At 36.9% G+C, this 21,160-nt stretch overlaps 1 protein-coding gene and 1 long non-coding RNA gene across 17 annotated transcripts in view; one reads left to right on the top strand and one right to left on the bottom strand.

Moving 5' to 3' along the window:
- FIP1L1 (factor interacting with PAPOLA and CPSF1) overlaps positions 1-15,631 on the bottom strand; it is a 65,607-nt gene extending 49,976 nt beyond the window's left edge. For 2 of the 16 annotated variants that reach the window (XM_020911320.2, XM_020911330.2), the window contains exons 1-9: positions 15,377-15,629; positions 14,200-14,244; positions 14,057-14,096; positions 10,704-10,761; positions 9,568-9,671; positions 4,850-4,914; positions 4,217-4,324; positions 3,653-3,783; positions 3,294-3,362 (exon numbers count right to left, since the gene is read on the bottom strand). In XM_020911320.2, coding sequence (XP_020766979.1) covers positions 3,294-3,362; positions 3,653-3,783; positions 4,217-4,324; positions 4,850-4,914; positions 9,568-9,671; positions 10,704-10,761; positions 14,057-14,096; positions 14,200-14,244; positions 15,377-15,461 — 705 coding nt within the window. In that variant the 5' untranslated portion in view covers positions 15,462-15,629. Of the gene's footprint in view, positions 1-3,293; positions 3,363-3,652; positions 3,784-4,216; positions 4,328-4,849; positions 4,915-9,567; positions 9,672-10,703; positions 10,762-14,056; positions 14,097-14,199; positions 14,245-15,376 lie in introns of all 16 variants that reach the window. The other 14 variants (XM_020911319.2, XM_020911321.2, XM_020911325.2 and 11 more) reach the window with 10 other exon arrangements.
- A 156-nt stretch (positions 15,632-15,787) lies between these two features.
- LOC110149006 (uncharacterized) lies at positions 15,788-17,851 on the top strand. Its single transcript, XR_011484549.1, has 2 exons — positions 15,788-16,138; positions 16,968-17,851. It is a non-coding gene; the product is annotated as an uncharacterized lncRNA (long non-coding RNA).
- Positions 17,852-21,160: the final 3,309 nt, after the last annotated feature.

Genomic DNA, 21,160 nt, shown 5'->3' with positions numbered 1-21,160 from the left:
GGAAAAGAAAAAGGAATCAGCATGAGACCCAATTTTTGAATAAGAGGTCGAAAAGGCAGATGAAGACAAAGTAAAAATATAACATAAGAAAATACTCCAGAAATGAAGGATTTATAGTTCCAGATTAAAAAGGTACAAATAAATGCTTAGTACAATGGATAACAGACCGACACATCTTAAGAAATTCACAATGGTGACAAAGCTCATACATGCTTCCAGAGTGGGGGGTGGGGTGGATGGGAAACCAACCTATGCAGGTGTGCACACACAAACATTAATATTTTAAGAGAAGGCTGTGGTCAATTTTTCTTATACATATCACCCATTCTTACTAGTCACTTTTTTCTTGCCCTCACTCCCAATTATATAATTATACAATTGTTATACTCAATTGACTTCATACTGAAGTGTACAAAAAGACTTTAAGAATGTGAAAACATTGATAAATCACTTGAGACACTATAATAAACACACAGTGGTTCATTTGTACAGTGAAATGGCAACCCATTCCAGAGAGTCCCAAAGAGTCTGACAGACTTAGTGACCAAACAACAACAGCAAATCTACTTGTTAGTATGTTAGAAAATTTACTCAATAAAAAGTTTAAAAGTTATTTTAAAGATGCTGATTGTCTCATGCACCCAGAGAGGGAGGTGGGAGGGGGGACCGGGATGGGGAATACATGTAAATCCATGGCTAATTCATTTCAATGTATGACAAAAACTACTGTAATGATGTAAAGTAATTAGCCTCCAACTAATAAAAATAAATGGAGTAAATAAATAAATAAATAAATAAATAAAAGAAAAAGCTAGAGGGGAAATGTAAAAAAAAAAAAAAAAAATCTCCAAAAAAAAAAAAAAAAAAGATGCTGATTGGCTGTCCCTCAGATAACTAAGGATAAAAAAAAATTTGTATTAGATATAAAATAACTTTAAAAACCTGTCCTTTTGTTCATTCACCAGTATTAGCCTGAGTCCTTGTTCATTTTGTACCTATAGTACTCCAACAGTTTCCTATCTGGACTCTGACTCACATTTCCCCCCTTTATACTCTACGGGTCACCCTGCCTGGTTACCAGTTCTTTTTTCTGAAAACCAGATTTGCTTATGCTATTTTTATACCCAAGAACCTTCAAATGGCTTCCTACTACCTATCCACACGTCTGTAGGTCAGTTGCAGATTAGTCTTTCACATCATTTCTACCACTTCCAGACTTCTCTCCTGTATCTCTCATCGATTCTCAACTCTTTTTTCACACTATCTGGTTTTGTTCACATTGTTCTCTCTGCCTACAATCTTCTCCACTCTCCTCTCTTGTAGTAATGCAAGCTTACTCATTTTTCATCACATCCCATTTGAATTCTTCTGGACTCTGCAATGTAGGATAACCCACTCTTGTCTCTGCACTCCTTACTGCGTTTTGTCAGTCACCAATATAACACTTCCACAATACAATATGGTTATCAGTTTGCATGTAGACATCACTCAGACCATGAGCTCCCTGAACACAAAGACTGTTTTACTGTAGCACAGGGCTGGGCACAAGGAAGGCATTCGGACATGTCAGTAAAGTTGGGCACGTTTTTTTCCTTCTATCTCCTTCTCACCAATCCAAATAATTACAGTTCAAAATGGTAGAGAAGTAGACGAGAGCCTGGACTTTATTCAACTACACTATACACTGCCAGCAAAACAGTATGACCTGTAAGTCGCTCTCCTCGCCATGAACAGGCAATAGTTCCTCCCACTCATCTTCCTGGTTTCCAGGCTTTCTAACATCACACTGCACCCTACAAAGCCACATCTTCTACTCTCCAAATAGAACTAACTCTCTGATCCAATAAGGCTGATTTCTTAAATAATCTGACTACACCTATCAAATTCAAGTCCTTCTTCTCTCAGAAGTAAATAAATCAGAATGGAACAATCATCTCCTCTCACATGATCAAAAGAAACTTCACAATAATTTTTCAGTAGACTGTATGTATAACTTATTCACAATGGCTACCTTCAACACCCTAGCAGTTTCTTCTTATTCTTTGCTTTTAGAAGTTTACTGCAAAAAAAACACAAAGGATACAAAAACCGAAAGTTTAGAAAGGCAGTTCTCATTTCTGTTGGAAGAAAATGAAAAGCACCATTGCAAACAAACGATATCCTCATCAAGATAACTTCTCTATTCACTGCAATTGTAAAAGACAATATATTCAATGTCTAAATAAGCAGGTTATCACCAAAAAGAACTTGATGACGATTTAAAATAAGAGAGACATCAAACACTTTCAAAATATTTACAGCAGAACAAGAACCAAATACTTACCCAAAGTAGGATGTAAATTAAAATTAAATTCTCTATACAGAACTGTGTCCAGCAGAGCGGCTACATCTGCGGATATAGCACATGCATTGCATAAGGCAGTATTTTGAAGGACAGGGCTATAAGCCCCAAAAGGGACACAGAAAAGTTCCTGCCCATAAAAATTCCCTGAGTGTATAGCTCAAACTAAAAGCCACTACTGGTCTTCATCCCAGTGTCACTCAACACAAGAATCAAGAATTAAGACTTAAAGTAAAGGAAGAAGAGTTTACAATCAGGTTTTGAGAAAAGTTTGTGGGATGCTGTGTATCACACAAGTATGAAAATATATTATTATTCTTTGGAATGATCATATGGAATAGAGAAGCAAAAAGTCAGACCTGATACCCAAGTGGTATCAACCTACAAGTTCCTCACTAACTTGCTCCTTTTAAGTATTCATTTAAAAAATCAATGACTTTATCCTAATTCTGTTGAGTCTTTTCTTGGCAACTCTCAAAGAATGCCTAAGATTCTTGAGATACCTTAAACTGTAAGAGACATCACATCAATGATTTCAGTGTCACACAGATAATACACGGTATGCCATCTACCTTACCATTTTTTAACAGAAAATCGGGAAAAACAAGTCTCCAATTCTGATAAAAATTACAGCAGGATCTACAATGAGTGCTTAGCCTGTTGGCATGAACTTTTATATTCTACAAACAAACATACACTCGACTCAAAATAAAATCACAACATATAGCAAGAATAGTTTTACTTTGCATTTGTTAGTATAATAGGCTATAATTCACATGCTTGCAAAAGTGGAGATAAAACAACAATCAGCAAATTTGTAAGTCACCAGGAAGCTGAAGATTTGGAAAAAAGGTAGCTATTTCCATTTTAATCTTGTCCCTCAAGTAGTGGTATGGGAGCAGACTCAAGAACAAAAAATGAGAGCAACCAAGGATAATTTACTAAAATTCACCTTAAAAAGATTGAATCTGCCATCTTGGATCTCTGCACCTGGTGTAACTTCCATAGTACAGTCTTCGGCCTAAGTTAAATAACATATTCCCCATTAAGATACCACATAATTTTTAATTGACAGGCCACATAAAGACAAACTAGCTGTGGCTAGTCTGCAACATGAAACTAAAAACATCAGATAATCATTAATATGAAACTCTGAAAGGGAAGGAAGGGAAAAAAACAAACACGGTAAAATGGAATTTTTAAACTATCATATAGCATTTAACCACCTTTATAGGGAAAAACTGATGTATTTAGGGAATAAAACTGGGACAGCAGAAAAGGCTGGGGTATTTTGGAATATTTACTAATTACCGTAATTTTATTTGTAGTAGAGGTAACTGGTATAACTTCAAGCCCCATTCGTATCCTCTTCTGTTTTTCACAGTAAGCCTTCCAGGTATCTTCATTAAACCCGTAATTAAAATAATCAGAAAGATCAGCACCTAAAGATAAAACACACTTTCAGTGTACAAATGATTTCAATTCTATTTTTATGTAGTACATAAAATATAATAAACTGTAAAAATACAGAGTTCTATTAAGTCTTATCACCTCTTCTAATTTTACCAATTCTCCTAATACCATAAAGCAACAGAACTATACATAGTTTTGACCAAAATTATTTCCTCTAGAAATAGCATTATAATAAAAACAATGAGTCTACTTTTATATAATGCTATGTCACCTGTAAGATTTAATAATGTAAGTCATTATTACTTGTGTGCTTAAGACAATAAAAACTACATTTAAAAAATAATATTCTATGCTGGAAAAAACTTTTCTAATGATTGTTCATACTGATGCTGAAAAAAATTTTGCTAATGATTATTTATACTAAAAATTTTTTCAAACTGATATAATCCACAATAATCTTACCAGGTTTACGCCATGGTTTATCTTCAAAAGAATCCAAGTCTACCTCCAAGAGTGGAACTCCATTAATGCTTCCAGGTGCATCAAGATCTACTCCTTTGACTTTCGTTCCTACTTTAAAAATTACAAAACGGTAAAGGAACCATATTAGTGAGTGATACCACAGACAAACAAAAAACAATGACACCTTTTTACTACCGCTAATGCTAGCACTAATTGTGGCAAAGATTTCACACTAAGTAGTAACATTTCCACAAGTAAAAGTGAGGTCAAAGTTTATGGTGTAGTTATAAGATAAACAGAGAGATTAGAGACTTCTCATTTATAATAAGGGATTCCTGTACCAAGAAACTTCCCTGTTTTAAATCATTATCTCCATACATTCTGTGAGCTAAGAAAGATTTCTACCTTTTAAAAAAGCTGTAGAACAAACAACCAAAACACGCACATGACAGGAACCCTACGTGACCCACACAGCCTAAAGTATTCATTAACTAGCCATTTACAGGAAAGTGCCCATGATACATGGTCGAAAACTGTTCTTTTTAACTGAGCTGTAATAACTAACATCTATTCATGACTTATTCAGATATATGCCCGATTTTCCTATTGATGCAACTGCGAAAATAAATTTACCAGTAGTTCCATAAACTCTTCCTCCTGTTTTGATGTTAAGATTTACAGGTGCTGTACCATAACTCCTAAAAGCAAAATAATAAAAATTATCCTGAAATGCTGAAATGAAAACAGTAAAATATTCAGTATGTACATATAAATTATATACCCACATATTAACTGGATAAACTGACACTAAACTCAAACATATTGGAAAATGTTTTAAATTTTCAAAGTCTGTCACTTGCTTAATAAAAGATAAAAAGAATTTTTTTTAAAGTATGATTAATTTTACATCTTAAAAACCTACCTGTAAATAATTCAATATTCCACTGTTACAAACTAACCAGAAATTTGGCTGGAAAGGAAAGAATAGTTTACATGCCTTGTTTTTACTTCCTCATCTCCTACTCATTCATTTGGACTTGAGAAAACTCACTGCTTCTTGCTTGCCTAATAATGTTCATCTTTTGTCTCCAATGTGTTAATTGTGACACGTAGGTTATTCTGCCTAAAAAAAGTAAGGCTATATTCAATAAAATACTCAAATATTTGTATAAAGCTCCACTGCTATAAATGTAAGAAATATAAGGTAGTCCAAACAAAACTGTTACTATCAAGGAGGACCATCATTACCAACTTGAAAGGTTTTATCATCTCATTGACTAATTAATTCATCTAATAAATGCTTCCGCCCATGGCTTAGCGGGTAAAGAAGCCGCCTGTAATGCAGGAGAGCAGCAGGAGCCATGGGTTCCCTTCCTGGGTTGGAAAGATCCCCTGAAGAAAGAAATGGCAACCCACTCCAGTACTCTTGCTTGGGAAATCCCACGGACAGGGAAGCCTGACAGAGTCATCGAAGGGGTCGAAAAAGAGTCGGACACAACAATAAATGCTTGAGTACCAACAACGTATCACATATAGTTCTAAGCTAAGGAGAGAGGATGAGGAACTGGACAAATACGGTTCCTGCCTCTTAATACTTACATTTCAACAATCAAGTTCAGCACAGCAAAAGCACTCTGAGCTATCTATATAAGATATACAAAAGTCCCAGCTATTTGAAAGTCAAAGTACAAAAAATGACTGTCTTCAAATGGTCCTCTAAGAGAACTGCTAAAGGATAAAGCAAAACAGTATTTATGGCTTACCACAGTTCATTACATGAAGTTCTTTACTTCCCATCCAGCTACTTTGCCTTCCCCATTGTGCCTTTTAAAATGTTACTTTTCTTTTTTAATGCCACCAAGCCTTTGCATTCATTGTGCGTAAAGAAGCTTAGCTGTCTGGAAAACTGTATTCAAGTAAATCTGACACCAATCAATAGCTGCCCCGCCACCATGAGATCTCAGGCTTCTCTAGGGGCTAGATCTTACGTACCTGGATGTCTAAAGGAACCTCAAATTAAATGTACCAAGAAATTTTATTTTAACCTGCTCCTCCCACCATACCCATATATGGTAATACATTGTTATGTATACAATGAACTCATCTAGAAATCTCCAAGTCACTGAGTCTTTTATCTCCCTTTCCGTCTACAGCCACCCATTACCGCGTTATTTCCATTTGCTCTTTACTCACACATACGAAATGATCTGCCGCTGCTTAGTGCTGATCATCAGGCCCCATGCACAGTCACTTCAAACCTACTGATCTGTCTAGCACATCTCAACTACTGCTGCTAGAGTTTTATTTCAAATGTGACCTACCTAGTAACCTTGAAAGGTTCCAGGATGACATAGCAGAAATGTACTAACTTCCCTCTTCTATGGTTTAAAGAAGCAACCCTTCTCATCTGTGTTATTCTCCAGCATTCTGATTCCTCTAAGTCATGCTTCCACTACATCTAAGTAGCTTCCTCTGCCAAAGCCATCAGTCCATTTCCTTCTGTCTCAAGAATTATTGAAACAAATTCAAATACTACCACCTCTAGAATTTTCTCTTCAACACATGCAGACTTTTAGCAACCGTCCTCTCAAACCTTTTAAATCACTGTACATGTTTCTGCCTAAGTACTTACACTGCTTAGCTAGAAAGTGCCTGCTCACATGTCTGTCTTCCTCCCTACTTTTGATAAACAAGAACAGTTTATATTCCCATCATCAATTAAAAGAATGTCAGACAAGCTATCTTTAAAAAGTATTTAATGAGTAAGCAGATGAACTTCAAAGACATAGCTGAGAAGCCACTCTTCTATACAAGGTAAATTATTCCTACCTTAAGATTTGCTTTTCTTCCTACCTTACTTATAGATACAATAAACTCTGTGACAAAAAGTATGTTACCAACAATTCTAGTTTTTACTTTTCTAGCAGCTTACAATAAACCAATTTAGCACTGTTCCTTAAAAACAATTTGCTCTTTAAATTTGCTTCTGAAAACACTGCACAAAGTAAATATTCATCAAATTTCATTTTCTCCTTGGCTTTCTTTCAGTTTTCAATGGCTATATCTTGAGATAGCAAGGTTTAAAAAGCTTTATACTCTCCAGAAAGATCTGTAAGTTAGTTTGAAATGCATTAAAAAACACAAAAGAAAAGATGGACTGATGAGTGGGTGGAAGCATGGAGGTAGGTAGTAGATAGACAGGTGATACAGCAAACACAGCAAAACATAAATTATATAATCCAGCTGATGAGTAAATGGGTGTCCACATCAATTCCTTAAACTTCTTTGAATGTTTGAAAATTTTCATGGTCAAATGTTGAGGGAAGAAAAAAGTTTAAACACAACGGTGTTTTTTAACATGCAGTCTATTTACTAAATAAACATCTACTAAATACCATATGTAGGACAATGTAAGAAATAGGAAAATTCATAAACCATGGTTTCTACTCAAAGATTTCAGAGTCTAACTGTGATAAACATGCAAACATAATTACAATCCATGAAACTGCTATAAGAAATAAAGTTCAAAAAAAAAAAAAAAAAAGAAAGTTCAGATAAAGTACTATGGGAGTCTATGTGTATTTAGTATTTGTATGAAAGTCTTACCCCCAAATTGGTCATATTAATAAAAAATAATCACCATTTCCTTTAATTCTTCTATACTTGCAAATACAAATAATTTTAGAGAACAATATTTACTAAAAATGCAATGAATACTACGGTATTATTTTAAAGTGCTCCTTCTGTGTAGTGCAGATAAAAAAGAAAGTCAAAGTGTTAGTCACTCAATTGTGTCTGACTCTTTGTGACCCCATATAGACTACAGCCCACCAGCAGGACTGTAGCTCCTCCTGTCCATGGGATTCTCCAGGTAAGAATACTGGAGGCGGTAGACATTCCCTTCTCCATAGGATGTTTCTAACCCAGAGATTGAACCCAGGTCGTCTCCTGCACGGCAGGTGGATTCTTTACTATCTGAGCCCCCAGGGAAGCCCAGATGACAAAGGCCTATTACCATAAAGGCTTACTAACATCACAAGCTCAACACTAATCATTTAAGTGGGAATGAGAACATCAAACATTACCCTAACATGAATCATTTAAATCCTGCCCCCCCCAAAAGTTGCTAGGGTCTTAAAATTCCACAAGCAGTCATTATCACAATGCAAAACTAATCATGACAACTGAATAACCTTTAAGCTTCCTGAAACAACTTCAAAAAATTTCTCCACTAGATAAAATATTCAAAAATATTTATGTATATATTGTTCCATTTCAAGTAAGACTGCCTAATAAACCATAGGGCAATTAATGAAAAGTTTGTTTCCAATGCACTAGTACCACAGTATACATCCAAACTGAAAAGCACAGAAAAAATGTCAACTCTTATTCTACCACCATAACAAAATCACAATCCATACTTTATTCCTTAGCAGTCCATTCACTTGCTCCAGCTTTACAGACTATAGACCCTGAGACATATTGGCATAAACAGCTCTCAGGATTATTAACCACTTGAAAAAGACACTATAAAAAGCAGAAAGAAGTACTCTGGGTATTGTTTTTATTGAACAAAAAAATTAAAGAACCTAAACTCAGGTCTGGAAAAGTAATAAAATGTTAAAAACAATACAGATGCAAACAACAATTTAAGGTTTTCTAATTCTAATTAAAGAATCTGTGGCACTCAATTAATTTGTAAAAACACTTCAAGAATAAAAAACTGCTTCTTCCACACAAGTTTACCTAACTTTATATTTAAGGAAAAAAATTTCATTCTGAAATCCCTTTACATCATGAGATGTAACTAGATGCACATATGCATGCCAAGTCACTTCAGTTGTATCTTGACTCTTTGTGACCCTATAGACCATAGCCCTCCAGGTCCTCTTTCCATGGGATTTTCTAGGCAAGAATACTTGAGTGGGTTGCCATGCCCTCCTCCAGGGGATCTTCCCGACCCAGGGATCAAATCCGTGTCTCTTATGTCTCCTGCACTGGCAGGCGGGTTCTTTACCACTAGTGCCTCCTGGGAAGCCCTATAACTGACATATAATACTGTATTAACTTTAGGTTTACAACAGAATGATTTGATATATGTATAAATTGTCGAAATGATTACAGTAAGTTTAGTTAACATCCATCACCACAGAAAGTTACAAATATTTTTTTCCTTGTGACAAGAACTTGTACCTACTGTCTTAGCAATTTATCAGATGAAATTTTAATAAGAATTCATATCCTGGTCAGATGGAAAATTGTAAAAACAATGGAATCAATCACTAATTGCCTGAATCAGGCACACTGCTTTTGATTTAAGCACATACAACTGTTACTTAATAATAACTCACCCATACTGTGGTGCTCCCGTTTTAATGTCTCCTATAGTGACGTGAACATCGTCCTCATCATCATCACTGTCGCTGTCACTATCATCTTCAGTCTCAGTCACTTTCTACACCAAAAAAACCACCACAAAATGCACTCATTAATCCATTTCAACATTTGAGACTGAAAAGGTAACTGCTTTGCATTTTTTGAGCTCCTTTCAAAAGAAAAAGTTATAGTGCTGCTGCCCATTTCAACTCATTTACAACTCTGACGTTTTACATGACAAAAGGATAACGATGTTAAGTAGAAGTTTTTTTCATCGTTGTCTTTTTGTAAATAACACCACATGTATTTTTCCTATTAAGAACTGTTGCTCTTAAAAAAAGATCTAAGGCAACATACTAAAATATCTAGAAGACAAACTTAAGAAAATTTGAGGAATTCTTAACAGAAAGAACATGAAGGTAAAAGGAAAATAATTTTTAAGGGTCAAAGAGTCATGGTTAATATCACCACAGTTAAAAAACAGTTCATTTACTCCTGACAATCATTTACACACAGCAGAGGCCCTGCATGCAAATGACTGAGGGAATACTTTGTTTCTATGAGTAAAAGTTGGGCCATATACAAAGGTTTTATTTTGACTCTAAAAGGCTGTTTTGTGCTTAGTCACATAACAGTAAAATTAAAAAGTAGAACTCATAGGCTAAATAGTTTTTTGTATACAAGTTCGAGCTAGCAGAATACAGTTTCTTTTTTACAGGATTAAAGCATGTTAAAATATTCCTAAGACCAATGATTTGTTCACCTGCAAATCATCACTTTTAACAGGCATGAGGTCAGATTGTCATACACACACACATATATATAAATAAAAGATATATCTGCTAAAAACACTTGATAAACTTGGGTTGCAATACTCAATGTTTGCTTTGAAAAAACTATGCTATTATTATTAATAATAAACTGCTCTTTCTTAAAGCAATAAACATTAAGACTTTGTAAATGCTCCATTTCATCTAGAGTTTCCTCCCACTAATTCTCATGCAAAATACTGCAAGTAATGCTAAATTTGGGGTTTTTTCCTAGGTGAACGGGAAACTACCGATAAAGATTTTGAACAGAGAAGTAACCAGATCTCAAAGCCTTGTGTTACCGGTTTAGGTACGCCATTTTCAGGAGTTTCGTCTTCAATTCCAGATGGAGGATTGGCACTACAAGCAACAAAAACAAGCATACGCTTTGTATTACTTTTCTGAAGTAAGGATGGAGCACTGTAGTATTTTTAAGCTATGTCTGATAGTTCCTTGAAATTACTGTCTCTGTTGGATAAGAAAAAAGATGGTAAAAACCACTTGTCTTACTCTGCTATTCTTAATGCCTATACAAAACATGTACATTCAACACTGTAAGTAAAATGAAATTGCATCCACAGTTTGTTAATGATGCCAAATTTGCGGTTTGATGGTGGGGAACAATTTGAGTTTTTTACATTTTTAAAATATGCATCATACGTAATTTTATTTACCCTAAAACTACCTTGAACGCTGAGTTACTGTAGGAACTGCCAAGGTCTATGTAACAGTTTCCTCTTTTCCCTGGTGCCAAAGGAACTCAGATGGGTAGTATGATCATATTAACCCAGTATTCAGTTAACACACAAGCTTCTTCCTCATTTTATAGTTTCATCTTAATGGATATATGTCCTCTGTCAAATAAAAAACAAATTTTAAGATTAAAAAAAAGTTAATCTTCATTTACGACTGCCTTCCAGTTTGGCAGTGAGGAGCTCCAGACCTAATTTTCACACATTACAAAAATACTTTTTTAAGGCTAGTTATTAACTTGAATTTGCCCTAACAAAATTGCTAAATAATAATAAACACTCTTATTTTCACGAGACTCAGCATATGACCGTTATCCATGAAGTCAAATTCCCAGTAGTGTAATGCAATTGGTTTTTTATACTTTTAACAATTATAATTTTTATAGTAGAAATTAACCATTAACCTCATTTTATAGATAAATAAACTCAAGTACAAGGCAACTCACAATTATTTAGGTAAAGCATTTCTAGGAAAAATGTCCAGATGTTGATACAGTTCAAAGCTCTTTTCACTGAATTCCTGCTAATCTCTTCTAAACTTCACTTTTTGTCAGTTTCTATAGGAATCAATTTAATCTCTAAAGTGGTTTTTTTTTTTTTCATAATACAATCTCCAAATAAAGCAAAATGAAGGGTAAAACCTGACAATTTATCTGTTAGATTTTCATTGTTCTACACTGGCCCAAGGAAAAAAATATGCAACTATAATTATTCAGTACATTTCTCAGAAACCAGCTGGGCTTGTTCTTTTAATGTCACAAAACAGTATATTTAACCGAAACTTGGATCAATGGAACATGACAATTAGAGATAGCCCAACGCAACGGTTAATAACAGTGTCAAAGATGGGTTAGTCACTTTTTTAGTCACAAAGAATCTGGGGAAAACTAACAGCAGGAGCTCGCTCATTTAGGGCAATGTAATATGTACCACTCTGAATACCAGAACACAGGTTTGTCAGGGTGCTCGTGCCCAACAGACAAGTTTTTATTCTCTATCACCATTAAAATGCTAGAAATGTGGTAAAATTATAAGCTTCCTCTAGAAAAATAAAATTTTAAAGATAGATCTTTTACTTTGGATGATATAAACAGCTTTCCAAATAAAGTGCTAATAAGGACCATGTAGACATTTTGACAATGACAAGGGAGGGAAAGGGCTTCCTTTCCAATCAATTTAATCAGGCTGTGTATTGAGGAAGTAAGAAATCAGAAAATAAACTTCAAGAATTGTAGCCAAGAACTCATATTAACAAAATAAAATAAAAATTAGTTCACAAAATCATGTTATTATCCTTAATTTCTGGACCAACTGAAAAAGAGGATAGGAAGTAATATTACTTTCATCACTGTACACCACACAAATCCTAACTTTGTGATTTATTGAGATCAGGGTTAGGAACTGGTTTGGATATATCCATTTCAAAATAATATAACAAGATTTCAGATGATATGGTACTGAGTTAATAAAAAAAATACGTCCAAAATAGGGGTATTTTTAAGCGAAGAATAAGTTCAACACCCTCTAAGCTGTTTCCATTTCTCACTTCTTCCCTTCATTTACTTTTAAAAAAATAACAGCAGAGACACAATTCATATACCATACAATCTACTCATCTGAAGCATACAACCAGATTTTTAAGTATGAAGACAAAATACTGTATCTATCTAATTACATTTCCATCATCCCAAAAAGAAATCTTACAGATATGTAGTTGGGTCTCCATTTTTTTCCTACCCCAGTAACTACTAACTACTTTCTGTCTCTTTGTATTTACCTACTGTGCACACTTAATATAATCAGAAACGCAGTACGTAGTCCTCTGTGACTGGCTTCTTTGACTAAGCATAATGCTTTTAAGGTTCACCTGTATTCTAATACATATCAGTACTTTGTTTCTCTTTATTGGCAAACAGTATTTCAACTTATGAATATACCACTTTTCTAAATCTGTTCATTCATCATTTAATGGACATTTGGGTTACTTTCATATTTGGCTATTATGAATAATGTTGCTATCTATGAACATTCACATAAAACTTTTTGTGATGTGTTTTCTCTAAAGAATGTATCTAGGAGTAGAATTCCTGGATCACGAACATGTAGCAGCTCTACATTTTAACCTTTAGAGGAACTATTAGACAGTTTTCCATAGTAGCTGCACCATTTTACAACTCCACCATCAGATTTACAATTTCTCTGTGTTTTCAGGAGCACCTGTTACTACCTGTCTTTTGATTACAGCCATCCTAGTGGGTGTGAAGTGGCATTTTCTCCTCTTTTTAAACCTAAATATTCTTTAAAAGTTCTTTTTGCAATCATGCCTCCCCCATCATAAGACACTAAGGAATCTGGTCAGAGTAATGTCAGCGTGTATCCATGTACTTGTATCCATGAGCTATTTCGAATTTAGGGTAAGATTCTGGCTCCCTGATATGCTCAATAAATGACACTCAGACCTTTTTAATAATCTAACAAATGCTTTCAATCTTATAACAAATTCATTAATTCTACTTTTAATTTTAAATGTGAAATACTTAAGTTGTTAAGTTGTAAAAGTAGTTACCCAAATAATCCTTTATTTTTTTAAAAATTTAAACCTTTTTTCCTTAGTAGTGTAATGGTTATACTGTATACTCCACTACTGAGCTCACTTAAGGTTATGAAGTTACTTAATATGAAAAATATTCAAACCCTTACCTCAAAACCTTTTTGTCCCCTAGGCTATTAGTTAGCAGAATTGGTATAAGATACATCCTGAAATAGTAATAAACCATAAAGGACTCAGTGTCTTCCAATTTCATTCAAGCCAATGATTACAACGAAATAATTTTGACAAGTCTGTTGACAGGACCACTGTACCACACAATCTTTGTTAAGTATCAACAAGAAATTTCACTAACCTGGCATTTTCTTCTTCTGGCCTTTCAACTTCATTTTCATCTACCAAAAAAAATACATACATAAATAAATAAAATTAACAAACAGATCACTCTTAAAGAAACCGTTTTTATGAAAATCTGAAGGGATCATCACAAGCACTAACCTAGGTCCTTTGCCAAATCAGTGTGCACATGCACGTCCCATGGGCCTATAAGCACATCCAGAGTTAGATCACCTTATAAAGACTTAACAAGATCATGTTCTTAATGAAAAGTAAAGTAAAAAATCAACTTTCAAGTATTAAAGATTTCTAGATCTTTGTAAAAGAAACCCTACACAGTTACATTTCAAAGAGTACTAATAGTAAATCTTGCACCAAAGGTAATGTATTTTACAAGTTTACCAAAATAAAAATCTGTCAAAGCCACGTCAAGGAGTGGCAAGGTGCCCGAACATGCACTTTTACTAGACTACTCTGAACACAATCGAGAATATGCCTTTTAGGCACTTAACAAACATTAACGTTCAAACTTAGAGCTGGTTAACAGACGAAAAGGGACTGTGACTTCATGGAAGTTAAAAAACAAATGTCAAATAACTCTCAACGGGGAAGTAAAAGATGCAGTAAATTCATTTTGTGGAAAAGATACACGAGATGATACTGAAAACCATAAGCCTAAGGGTCATGAGGTACTTCTATGTGGGTTAAGGCGCAGTCTCTTAAAAAAGAAAAATTTCACCTTAATACAGGAGACATTCGGGATTTTCTTTATGGGCCATAATGTATTCCATCTCTTTCTCTCACTCTTTTAATTAATTATTTTTAAAGCACGACTTTCAGACAAGGAGGTACCCTTGCAGGTGCATTCTACACAAACTGACCATCAAGAAACAAGACGTTAGTTTTACAGCATCAACTTTATTCAGCTATTATTACAAAATGACTGTGGGACAAGAAGGGCATCCTACAGTCAAAGGGCAACAAACACGCCAACAAAGCTCAGAATCGATACAAGAAACAAGTGAAAGAGTGCAGAGGCGAGGCGGCCGAGAAGCCCGGGCGCGGAGGAGAGCGAGGCTGGGTTCCGACCCCGCGCCCCCGGCCGAGCCGGGCCCGGCAGCCGCTGGGTCGTAGCGCGTTGGGGGCGTGGGCTGGGCGGGAGGAGGCGGAGGGGGGCGGGGAACGCGCACGCCGCGCTCGGCCTAAGGCAGGCCGGAGAAGCTCCGCACGAAAGGCCGCAGGCGGCGGCGTGAGGGGCCCGGGATGCCGGCAGCTTGCGGGTCGGGAGGGGAAGCCTGAGAGAACCCGGGAGAGAGAGAAGGGACAGGAAGTTCCGTACCGCCATAGAGCCACTCTTCCTCCTCATCCCCTCCGGTCCCGCCGCTCAGCTCCGACACTAGGCGCTCGACCTCGCCGGCCGACATGGCCGCCCCGAGCACAACTTAAGGGCGGTGATCAACAGCCCCCACCAACCCCTTCCCCTGCCTCGCTGACCAGGGGCTCGAGAGGGGCGCGAACCCGCCGGCGAGCGGACGAAGGAAGCACGAGACTGAAATCCAGGGCAGACAGCCGCGGAGGCGGCAAAGCAGACGACTCCGGTGCCGCTCCGCCGGCGCACGCGCAGCAGCACCCCAGCGGCGCGGCGTCTCTAGGTGGCTTCACTTCCGCGGCGGCCGCCACCTGAGTCTGGCTGCGCATGCGCACCGTGGCTGGCCCGCCCCCCACGGGATCCCGCCGGCCTTTTTGCGTGGCTTTCTCTAGTGACGCTCTACGTTGGCTTAGCTTCCCCGCCCCCAATCTCGGCTCTGGTCACTTGCCTTTCTACCGCTGGAGCGTACGGCCTTCTTCCTTTCTGCGTTTTCTTCTCTCCCGGTTTTGATTTGTTTTTCTAAATCTTCCGAAAGGCGTTTCATTTTTCACTCGTATCAGAAGTGATATAAAATCGTTATCCTATCAGTCCCTGTTTCTCATTAGAGAAGAAATCTAATTCATGCTCACTTTCTTGAAAAATAGTTTTAACAGTAAACAAAAGGCAAACCAAAAAATGAAGAATGCGTTCTCCTTGTCAAAAAGACCTCATCCACCACCCTCCTTTCCAGACGTAGGTCTTGTTTTTCTGTTTCATGCGCAGCATTATGAAATTTTATACATAGTTGTTTCAAGTATATTGTTGTGGAAAAACCTGAGATTAATGACTCTTAAAGTGTGCAGAACTGTACATGTTATTCTGTACTTCTTTTGTTTGCCTTTTTTTTTTTGTCAGCAATGTCTTGAAGATCTTTTCCGTGCTCGTGTATATCAAACTGTACATTTCTTAAGTGCTTCATGATATTTTTTTTCTTTTTTTTAACACTTATTGAATATATGCTGTTAAGAACTTGGGAGATAAAAATATGAGTAAAACACAGCCCTCCACCCCCACTGTTAAAGAGCGCTCAGTTTCTTGAGAAAGTCGGAAGGGTGGTGAAAAATTAACTCTCCTACAAGGGAAAACTGGGTCTTAATAGAAGCATAAAATGTTTTTATATCACCAGTGCCACCCCATCTTATGTTATTTAAGTCATGTGGCTTTTATCCTCATTGCTCTTAAATATTGGGCCTTTCCGCAGGCCCAGTGGTAAAGAGACACAGGTTCCATTACTGGGTAGGGAAGATCCCCTGGAAGAGGGCTGCCATCAACCCACTCCAGTATTCTTGCCTAGAGAATCTCATGGACAGATGAAGTTGGCAGGCTGCAGGGTAAGGCCGCGAAGAGTTAGACCTCGCTAAAGATTTCGCATGCTTGTGTGCACCATTGAATGTTCCTCTATTGCTATTCTTAGTCTCCCTTATCTGGAGAGGTTAATCCCTTGCATATTTCTGAAGTCTGTTGAGATACAATCAACTTTTAAAATCTTTCCTGAACCGCATTTCTTTTATCCTATAAATAGGGAGGGCCTACCAAGTTCTGAAGACACTTCTAAACTTATGTAAATTCAGCAGTGAGTAAAACAAAGTCCTTCCTCTTATGAAGCTTTCATTCTAATGAGAAAGATAATAAACAGGTAAATGTACAGTACGTCAAATGGTGATAAGGATGATAGAATAGGCAGGAAAGGGGGACCCAGAGAAAAGTGATGACGAGGGATGAGACGTCATGTTATGTGGTAGGAAACGCCACTCTAATGAAGCCGTAGAAGAGTAGAGACCTGAAGGAAAAGAAGGAAACTTGTGAATTTCTGGGAGAAGCCTTAGCAGATGGAGAGAATAGCGAGTGCAAAGACCATGAGGCAGAAGCATGCTTGGGGCATTCAAGGAACCCAGAATATAGCTGGAGTGGGAGGAGGGCTGGAGGATGAGGATATACAGATGAGATTAGAGTTATTCTGGAGTGGATAGTGCAGAGCAAAACACTCCTTTCCATACACTGTGCTGATTCAGTGGCATGTGTCTGTCATATCGTGTAGTGATTATTTAACTACGTATCTATTTTCCTAAGATTCTTCACCATGTCCGCTCTCTAAAAGGGCATCATCTTACGTGTCATTCTAATTCCTGGTGTTGTGCCTAGCACTAAGGAGATCTTAGCCTCTGCTAACAGTAATGAAATAAAGATTTGTGGCACAGATATATCCTACTAGCTTATGAGGTGGACCTTGATAAAGATTTTGAATTTGGATTGAAAAGTTTCCTATCTTTACATTGTTGAGGAAGTCATTTTTTTATTGCTCAAGATACGGTATCTCATGGGCTTGGGAAATCCTGTTAGCATGCATAATAATGTGGTAACTTTGTCGATCCATTTTATTTTTTTAAATAAACATATGATCTGAAAGCCAAAAAAAAAAAAAAAAGAAATAAAGATTTTACATTCTGCTTGAGAGTTTCATAAGGTGATCACTCACAGTCCTGTCTATTTATCTATTTTACCATTCAATAAGTCTGTAACAACCTTTGATAGTTTCATGGGAGGCAAACTGCCATTTGCTGAGGAGCCTCTTTATCCTTTCAGCTGCCTGAAATGAGCTTTTCTTTCAAGGCATTGGTTAAACTGAACTGAAGAACTGATAAATAATAATCAATGTATCAGAATCACCTTCATGGTGGAGGTAGCAGTTGAGCTAAGCTTTGAAAATACAAATTTTCACAAGCAGAGAAGCCCGTAAATCACTAATAACTACTCTTTAAAATATCACTTCCTTTCTTGCTTGCAAACTGAGTTCTTTGCCTGGATACACTTCCTTGGTTAAAGGTATCTTTGTCTCCTACCAGGGGAGACTTGAAAGATAGGTAGCTTGAAGATGTTATATAAAATTATCTCTTTATCAAATTATAACATCAAAATTATTCCCTCACTGGCTTCCCTTCTTCTGCAGATCCAGAAATGTTGCTCAGAGATCTGTCCATCACCCTCATTGTCTTCGGTCTTCTTTATGCACAAGCAATCTCAAGCACATCCATTTGCTAATTACTCCCAAGTTACTAGACTTTTCTCCTGCAATCAATAATCAAAGTCTAACTGTTTATCATGATACATGTTTCCACCTGGATGTCCCATGGTACCTTTAAAACAAGTCCCTACACCCAATAGAAAGACTACTATCAAAACAATAACAATAACAGAAATAACAAGCGTTAGCAGGAATGTGGAGAAATTAGAATGTTTTTACACTTTTGGTGGGGATGTAGGGGATGACAGAGGATGAGATGGCTGGATGGCATCACCGACTCGATGGACATGAGTTTGAGTAGACTCTGGGAGTTGGTGATGGACAGGGAGGCCTGGCATGCTGCGATTCATGGGGTCGCAAAGAGTCGGACGTGACTGAGTGACTGAACTGAACTGAACTGAACTGAAAATGGTATCCAGCAGCTATGGAAACAGAGGGTCCTCAAAAAAGGTAAAGAGAGGATTACTGTATGATTCAGCAATTCTACTTCTGGGTATATATCCACAAGAATGGAAGGCAGAATTTTAAAGAAATATTTGTATACCCACATTCCTAGTAGGATTATTCACAAATGCCAAAATGTGAAAGCAATCCAAATGTCTATTGACAGGTGAATGAATGAACAAAATGCAGTATACACAATGGTGTATGCAGGGGGCTATTCAGTCAGTTCAATTGCTCAGTCGTGTCCAACTCTTTGTGACCTCATGGACTGCAGCATGCCAGGCTTCCCTGTCCATCATCATCTTCCAGAACTTGCTTAAACTCTTGTCCATCAAGTCGGTGAGGCCATCTAACTATCTCATCCTCTGTTGTCCCCTTCTCCTCCTACCTTCAATGTTTCCCAGCATCAGGGTCTTTTCCAATGAGTCAGTTCTTCGCATCAGGTGGTCAAAACATTAGAGTTTCAGCTTCAGCATCAGTCCTTCCAATGAATATTCAGGACTGATTTCCTTTAGGATTGACAGGTTTAATCTCCTTGCAGTTCAAGGGACTCTCGAGAGTCTTCTCCACAGTTCAAAAGCATCAATTCTTCGGCACTCAGCTCTCTTTATAGTCCACCTCTCACATCCATACATGACTATTGAAAAAACCATAGCTTTGACTAGATGGACCTTTGTTGGCAAAGTAATGTCTCTACTTTTTAATATGCAGTTTAGATTGGTCATAGCTTTTCTTCCAAGGAGCAAGCATCTCTAATTTCATGGTTGCAGTCACCATCTGCAGTGATTTTGGAGCCCAAGAAATGTTCCCCCATCTATTTGTATGAACAGTATGAAAAGGCAGGGGGATATTATTCAGCCTTTAAAAAAAAGGAAATTCTGGCACATGGTATAACATGGAGAAACTTTAAGGATATTACTAAGTGAAATAAGTCAGTCACAAAAAGATAAATATTATATAATTCAATTTATATAAGGGACCTAGAATAGTCAGCTCCTAGAAACAGAAAGTAGAATGGTGGTTGCTTGGGTGGGGGGACTAGAGAATTGTTAACAGAGTTTCAGTTTCAGCAGACAAAAACGTTCTGAATATTGGTTGGAAAACTGAAAATACTGAACTTTGCACTTAAAAATGGTTAAGATGGTAAATTTCATATATTTTGCCACAGTTAAAAAAACAGAAACAAAAACATGTCCCAATCAAATTCATTATATTTATTCTTCAATCTGCTTTTCCACATCTCAGTGACTGCCATTTACTAGTCACCCAAACAGAAAGCTGGCCATTAATCTGTGATTTTCCCTCTGCTGCTTCCTTTGTCAATCTAGTCACCTGGATTTTGTCTCTGTCTTTTTAACATCTCTTCATAAATCCCAGGCTATCTACTCCCTTTATTACTAGTATTCTTATGTACTGTTTTCCAGAGGTGTTGCTGTTACTTTTTTTTAGCTGCCCTTCCTGCCCTAAATCTTACTCCATTCAAATTATTTTCCATTTAAAATATTTTTTCCCCTAAACTGAAGATGTGAATAAATGTTTCTGCTCCTAAAAATACATTCAGGTCCTCCATATTGGTGGACTCCACATCCATGGACTTTGGATGGAAAATATTTGAAAAGAAAATCAGAAAGTTTCAAAAAGCAAAACCTGCATTTGCTGTATACCAACAACTATTTACTTAGCTTGTACATCATACTTACAAACATTTACATAGCACTTACATTGTATTAGACATTTCAAGTAACCTAAACCTGATTTAAAGTGCACAGTACATAGGTTGTATGCAAATATTACATCATTTTATATAAGAGATGAGCATATGGGGTTTTGTTATTTGTAAGATGTCGGGGCAGGGGCTGTACTGGAACCAAACTTCTAGCATAGGGTTACCAAGAGAAGATTGTACTTTAATAGCTCCCCATTGGCTGCTACTATTTAGAATATGGAAATAAGACTCACTCTAATATAGTCCATTTTTTTCTATATCCTAGCTTCTATTTCTTCATGGGCCTCTCTTTAAAGAAGACACTCAAGCCACAGTAAACCATTTGTAGCTCCAAAGAACATATTGTAAGTTTTCCTAATTCTGTAGCTTTGTTTATGCTTCATTCTTTGCTTTGGCTGCCAGGAGTGCCCTTCCTCATCCTGTACACCGGTTAACACCTGGTTTTCTTTGAAGACAAATAAAAACTTATGTCCTGTATGAAACTTCTTCTGACCACTTCCCTTTTTCCTTTGCTTAGAATTTA

Source organism: Odocoileus virginianus, chromosome 29, assembly GCF_023699985.2.
Source record: "Odocoileus virginianus isolate 20LAN1187 ecotype Illinois chromosome 29, Ovbor_1.2, whole genome shotgun sequence".
Classification (NCBI taxonomy): domain Eukaryota; kingdom Metazoa; phylum Chordata; class Mammalia; order Artiodactyla; family Cervidae; genus Odocoileus; species Odocoileus virginianus.
Note: the sequence above shows the minus strand (reverse complement) of the source record. Positions and strands in the feature narration are given on the sequence as shown.